The sequence below is a fragment of the Microtus ochrogaster genome, chromosome 15 (assembly GCF_000317375.1).
Source record: "Microtus ochrogaster isolate Prairie Vole_2 chromosome 15, MicOch1.0, whole genome shotgun sequence".
Taxonomy (NCBI): Eukaryota; Metazoa; Chordata; class Mammalia; order Rodentia; family Cricetidae; genus Microtus; species Microtus ochrogaster.
The window spans coordinates 32085934-32092905 of NC_022017.1; the positions used below are offsets into that span (position 1 = coordinate 32085934).

Genomic DNA, 6972 nt, shown 5'->3' on the forward strand with positions numbered 1-6972 from the left:
ACAGGTAATGAGGACACACATCCAGGCTGACGTGTGTGTGCATGAAGACACAGGTAATAAGGGCACACATCCAGGCTGATATGTGTGTGCATGAGTTGTGGGTGTGTGAATTTGGTTACCTGTGGCTTAGTGAATGTGTACATTGTATTTACTTCTGTGTGCGTATGAATGTGTACATATGTATATAGCTGGATGGATAGGTGTTTGAATGAATGTGTATGCAGAAAAAGTGTATCTGATGTGTGTTCAGGAGAAAGCATCTGTTTCTCTCAGGGTTTACATATACATGTTTTTAGTCTGAAAAAATATTCTTTTGTGTGTGTGTGTGTGTGTGTGTGTGTGTGTGTGTGTGTGTGTACATGAGAGCTGGGGTATTTTACAGGAGTGTGTGTGAACAGGCTGGTATATGTTTCAGTGATCTTGAGCTGCATCTGTGTTCTATGGGTTGGATTCCCCATCTCTGCTCTCATGAGTCTGCACCACTCAAGATGTGTTTTTCTTCCCATCAGGTGAAAGAGGAGTCAAAGGTGACCCTGGCACACCCGGAGTTGGCCTCCGAGGAGAAATGGGTCCCCCTGGAATACCAGGTATGAAGGTTCAGCGTCTCAGGCTGGGTGGACATCAACCATAGAGGCAGGGCATAAGGCCATACCCCTTCTTGTGGGAAAAGGAGGGTCTGAGCCACTCTAAGGAGAAACAGAACACTCATTGTTTACTGAAATATTTCTCAAGTCCTTGAGGAATACCTCCTAAGTCAAAAGTCTCAGTCATTTATGTACTGTTTCAAAATAACCAGAAGAAAGGATATTAGTGTTTCCGACATAAAAATATGATAAATATTTGTTCATTACATGTTGTGCCCATGTCCTGAAAAGAAATCACATCGTGGGGCTGAATATTTGGCTCAGAGATTAGGATCACTGTCTGCTCTTGTGGAGGAAGATTTGATTTGGGGTTTGATTCCCAGCACTCACATGGCGCCTCACAATATCTGTGACTCTCGTTCTAGTGGTTTTAATTCCCTTTCCTGGTATCCACCAGGACTGCAAGCACATGGTACACATTCATGAATGCAAGAAAAACAGAGCATACATAAAATAAACTTTCACTAAAAAGCAAATCATGCCCCAGAAATATACAAAATTGTTATGTTCCAATTAAAAATAATAAATGACCAAATATCACAAGAAATGGTCCTAGGGGAGAGAGGGCTTCGCATATGCGAAATGAGACTAGGCATGTTGGAGACACATCTCTCTTTATGACTACATTTTAACTACATTTTTAACTCTCCTTATGTGGTAAAAACCCCACAAAGTGACATTCATCTTCTTAAGACCTCACACTCATTCATTCCCAATTAGTCTTTCTCAGAATGTACCCAGGGAACCTTAGCCAAAGGTTCAACCAAACTAAGCTCTCCTGAAGCTGAGGGGTTGTGAGGTCTTGGGACTTTCACTTCCGAAAGCTGAAAATCACTGGGAAAATGGCAGCCAGTTGACACTGTGCCTGATGTCTACACTGGAAGAGCTTCTGAGGACAGCAGTTGTCACACTGGAAGGGAGGTGTGAGTGTAGAAGACCCTCAACTCTAGGTCATCAAATTTTATCTCACAAACAGCCATGGGAATGTATCTATGTTTTTAAGTATGTGTATGTACCTATGTATGCATGTATGTGTGAATATGTGTTTGGGGAGGCAGAAATTGAACCGAGGCCTCATGCATGTTCTACCACCACCACCCCGCCAGCCCTGAGGATTCTACTGTTTAAATTTAACTCTGTCACGCTTACTCTGGTTCATCTTTGAACATTTGACCAAATGTAATTTAACTTTAGATTTTTTTTTCTTCCACGGTTTTCCACATTTTCTACAGTTGGATACCTGTTCTTATTTTTATTAGAGATGATGATTTGGCATAAGTATTGTTTATATCTTGCTGACTTTCAAATAGAATATAATAGGAATACTACTCTGAAATAGGAGAACTTGTAGAAAGGCAGAGTGAGAGCTATCTGGAAGAGGAGGGGTATAGAATCCTGGCAGGTTGCACCAGTGTTGAGGTCGAGTCAGGGACCATCTGACTCAGTGCATCTCAGCGGAAGGCACGGTGAGCACAGCTGCAACAAGGACTTCTCAGAAGCAGGGCTGCGCGTTAAATAGCAATTGCCAGAGCATCAGCAGAGTTCCTGAATGCTAAAGACACTCACAATGGAAAGGTTCACTTTTTGTCTACTTTATAAAAGATAATTTGATGGAGTGCTAAGAAGCGAACAAAATGTAGCATACCCAAGCATAGGGCCCTACTTTCTCATCTGACTTGAGTGGAAAGTTTACACCCAATGGACTGTGCTCACCCATTTCTGATTCTCCTTCATGGTGTCTGGATTCCTTCCCTAGCTCAGACAGTGAGGAGGCCCCCCCCTGCCGGCCAAGGTGCTGCTGGCCAAAGGTGCTGCTCTGCCTGATGTTACATGTACCGCTCTCTTCCTCAGTCTAGAGCACCAGGCAGAGGCTCTTCTCTCTGAGTGCAAGTTGAATCATTTTTCAAATCATGTAGGCACAGAGATTACAGGGATCTTTCACTCCTGGATATACACCTGCTTCTGAATGTGAAATGCCTTCTGTTTCTTTGTCTTCCTGGGCCAGGTCAACCTGGGGAACCTGGCTATGCGAAAGATGGACTCCCAGGAAGCCCTGGTCCTCAAGGAGAGACAGGACCAGCTGGACATCCTGGCCCCCCAGGCCCTCCTGGCCCTCCTGGCCAGTGTGACCCCTCCCAGTGTGCGTACTTCGCCAGCCTTGCTGCCAGACCAAGTAATGTGAAGGGCCCATAGAAGATTCTAGAACATCAAAACACAACTATGGATTTCTGAAACTTGAACTCGGAGCTCAGTGGGAAGCGAGAGCCTTGAAATATTTCAGATCCTTTTTTTCTCTCCTCACCCTTTCTCTGTCTTTTTTTTTCCTGTTCCCCTCCCTCCTACTCTTGCCTCCTTGCCTGCCTACCCTCAATTCCCTCTTCCCTTCCTCAGAGACCTCACAGTTATTAAAAACCAACAGATGCTGTCAGTTAGATTATTATTAATATTATTATTGTTTGTTATTTCAAATGTTAATGCTTCTGGGGGAGCTTCCTCGTGGACAGGAAGTGGTTTCCTGGCTCAGCTCCCCTGCCAGCACCAACTGAAGTGTGGCAGCCAATTCTGAGGAACCTGTGGTGCTATGCAGCCCTGACCACACCCTTGCTGAATTTACCTCTTTCCTGGAAAGGAAACTAAGGGATGGAACCCATGAGCTTCTTTTCTCAGCTGCGCCTAGAGATGGCCCAGGGAAAAATAAGTTGGGAATCCTCACCTCCCAGGAGAAATGAGAAGCAGAATGAGGAAGAGTTTGCAGCCTGGAAGAAGGCATTGACCTCTGGACACAAGGTACACACCTGGAGTTCAGAACTACCCTGGGCATGGGCTTCCTTGGTGCTTCAAGCTACCGGAACCAAAAGGAGTCACACAAAGGGTCATCCGTGGCTTGTGTCTAGGCCCTCAATGGACAAGCTGGTGCTGAAGAAGAGTTCCAGAGTCTGAATTTGCTTTTTAGACATGGCCTGGACCCCTTAAAGTTCCTTATGCTGGTTTCATTTGTGTGAATTTCAAAATAAAGGTTTCCAGTGGCCACTTGCCTATCTTACTTTTGGTGGTTCTTTATTGTATACTGTTTCAGTCACACGTGTGTGTGTGTGTGTGTGTGTGTGTGTGTGTGTGTGATGTACAGACCATGAACAGTTGCTCAATAAATGTGTTTTTATCTCAGTTGCTCTTGAGCATTCATTTCCCTTCTCTAGCATCTCCTGAACATCTTGAGTACTAGGTGAGTCTTCTTGGAACAGCAGTATCTGGTCTACTTGTTTGCTCTAGATGTTGGGACAAAAAGGTGTGGGGGTATTTCATCCTCAGGCCATTTTTGAATGCATTCCCCTGTTTTACATATGGAAAGAAACTGTTTCACCGTGCTCAGAGCCATCATGTGCAGGGTCTGCTACAAATTGGAAAGTTGACTTCAGTGGGACATTTCCTGCAGATGTACATCCTTAACCAGCAGCCTGAAAGAGTTTCTCTTTCTCCCCATGTTCTTCACTGAACTGAGTACATTGATGGGTTGTCTGATGAAGCTGTCCATCCATATGTTGCCTTAGTTAGGGTTTCAGTTGTTGTGATAAAACATCATGACCAAAGGCAAGTTGTGGAGGGAAGGGTTTAATTCAGCTTTCAACTCTCAGTTCACACTCCATCACTGAGGAAAGTCAAGGTAGGAACCTAGAGGCAGAAACCTAAGTAGAAGCCACAGATGAATGCTGCTTACTGGCTTTCTCTCCATGTCTTGCACAGACTATTTTCTTACACCATCAAGGACAACTTTCCCATGGAAGGAACCACCCACAGAGAGCTGAGCTCACCACATCAATCATTCATCAAGAAAATGCATTGCAGATTTGGCTACAGGCCATCCTTATTGGGGAATTTTCTCAATTGAGAGTCCCTTGTCTCAGATGCCTTTAGCTTGTGTCAAGTTGACATAAAATTAACCATTACACATGTCCACATATCCAAGTGGCCAGCTTCCCCCACACTTAGACAGCATTGGTCCACCACACTCCTCCATTGTACCCCTCCACTTAGACACTTCTGATTGACTTAGGAACCAGAAGTATAAGAATCAAAAAAAGTCCGAAGGTTGCTTAAGTAGAGAAGTATTGATTTTAAAATAAAATCTGAGACCTGTTCCTTCTGTTAGGTAAGTTGGTGCTGATGCAGAAGATGAATTTGTGATAGATAAGTCTGAGGGGGAAGCATACATCTGTGCAGGAGAGGGTTCCTTTAGAACCTCTCACTTCAACCAGCTCAGTCATCTTTAACACCACATGAGATGCCAAAGTAATGTTATATTTTTGTCTGAAGAAATCTCAAGGACTCAGAACTCTCTCCTCTCTCCTCCAGTGAGCATGACCTATGGAAAGAAGCACGTTCTCTCTCTCTCTCTCTCTCTCTCTCTCTCTCTCTCTCTCTCTCTCTCTCTCTCTCTCTTTCTCTGTGTGTGTGTGTGTTTGTATGTATGTATGTGTACGTGTGTGTGTGCTTGCCAAGAATTTTGAAATAAAATATTTACCCTGACAAAGCATGAAGCCCTCTAACATTTATTTATTTTATTTTATTTTTGTTACTACTTTAAAGGGAATACAGCTAGGGAAAATTTAGATCCACAGAAAAATTAAGAAAAAGTAGTAAAAATTTCCTATGTATGCACGGTCCCCATGCACACATAGCTTCCCCCTATCAAAACTCCATTGTCAAGTATGCATTTGCTATAATTGATGGACCTATACCATTGGCAACCAGCACTCATACCCTGTGTTCTGGTTCATTGTTGGACTCTGGGTTTGCTCTAAAGCACAATACATGTACCCACCATTGTAGTTTCCACACAGAGAAGTTTCAGTGTCCCAGAGGCCTGTTGTGCTTTGTCAGACCATTCGTTTCTCCCCACCCCTCCAACCAGTCCCTAATAAATGATGATCTTTATATTTTTCCCATACCTTTGCTTTTTCCAGAATCCTGTAGTTAGGGTCATATAGAATGAAGCCTTTTCAAACTAGCTTCTTTCACTTAGCAGTATACATTGTGCATTTAACATTTTTCTATGTCTTTGTGTGGCTGGATGGTTCATTCCATTTTTAAATTCTGAATAATATTTCATTGTTTAAACATACAATAGCTTTTTTATCAGTTCATATACTGAGTGCCATCTTGGTTGATTCCTAGTTGTAATAATTGTGAATAAAACTCCTATAAGCATCTATTCATTAAATGTGAAGGAGAGTTCTTGTTCACATTTTCTGTGATCAGCATTTTGCATCTTGTCTCTTCTCTTATAAGTATGGAAACACTACTCATTTTGCTTAGTGTTGGCGGAGGCTGCTCATTCATTCCTGGCTGCCCTCACCAGAATAATAACTCAGAAACTATATTAATTACAACACTGCTTGGCCAATAGCTTGGGCTTCTTATTAACTAACTCTAAGATCTTAAATTAACCCATTTATATTAATCTATGTATTGCCATGGGACTTGTGGTTCACTGGTAAGGTTCTCTGGTATCTGTCTCCTTTGGCAGCTACATGGTGGCTCTTTGATCTGCCTACCTTCTCTCTATATCTCTGTTCGGATGTCCTGTCTGGCTTTATTCTGCCCTGCCATAGGTCCAAAGCAGCTTCTTTATTAACCAATGGTAATAAAACATATTCACAGCATACACAGGGGAATTCCACATCACCTCCCCTTTTCTGTCTAAATGAAAAGGAAGGTTTTAACTTTAACATATTAGAATTGCATATAGCAAAACAAGTTTCAAGCAAGAATTATAATTACAATATTTAGTTCATTTACATTTGACAAATGAAGGAAAATACTCTATAATCTATCCTATCTTTGTGAGTCTAAAGTTTTATATCTAATTTATCCTTTATCATAACTAAAGGAAACAACAACTATCTTTCTTCAAATCTTCAAGGACTCCAGAAGGATATAATATTACCTGAGTTAACAAGAAGTGCATTGTAAGCAACTTCCAGAATTCTAGAATTGTCAGAGACATCTTGCTGTCTGTCCAGTCACCCAAAGTTCATCCATCTTCAGCCTTTAGGACCATAGTATCTGGCAGACTTTTCTATGAAGCTGGAAATTTGAAAGAATGTTTCACCTCTATTGGCAGTTTGTCAGTTACTTTCTTCTGTATCCTGCAGAATGTCTGGCAGACTATTTCATGAAGCAGAAACCCTAAAAGATTATCTGACCTTTAGGAAAGTTCAGTAGTCATTTTTTTTTCTGTGGGTCCTGCATGTCCAATTCACACAGTATACCATCATGCAGTCCAGGCAAGAACAGCTTCTTGCCCAAATTGCTAACAAACTCCAGAAGG

At 42.2% G+C, this 6972-nt stretch overlaps 1 protein-coding gene across 1 annotated transcript in view; it reads left to right on the forward strand.

The window, feature by feature from the left end:
- The window catches only part of Col22a1 (collagen type XXII alpha 1 chain), a 226488-nt gene extending 222823 nt beyond the window's left edge, over positions 1-3665 (forward strand). Inside the window, exons 63-64 of the mRNA XM_026782418.1 lie at positions 510-587; positions 2650-3665. Coding sequence (XP_026638219.1) covers positions 510-587; positions 2650-2837 — 266 coding nt within the window. The 3' untranslated portion in view covers positions 2838-3665. The remainder of the gene's footprint in view (positions 1-509; positions 588-2649) is intronic.
- Positions 3666-6972: the final 3307 nt, after the last annotated feature.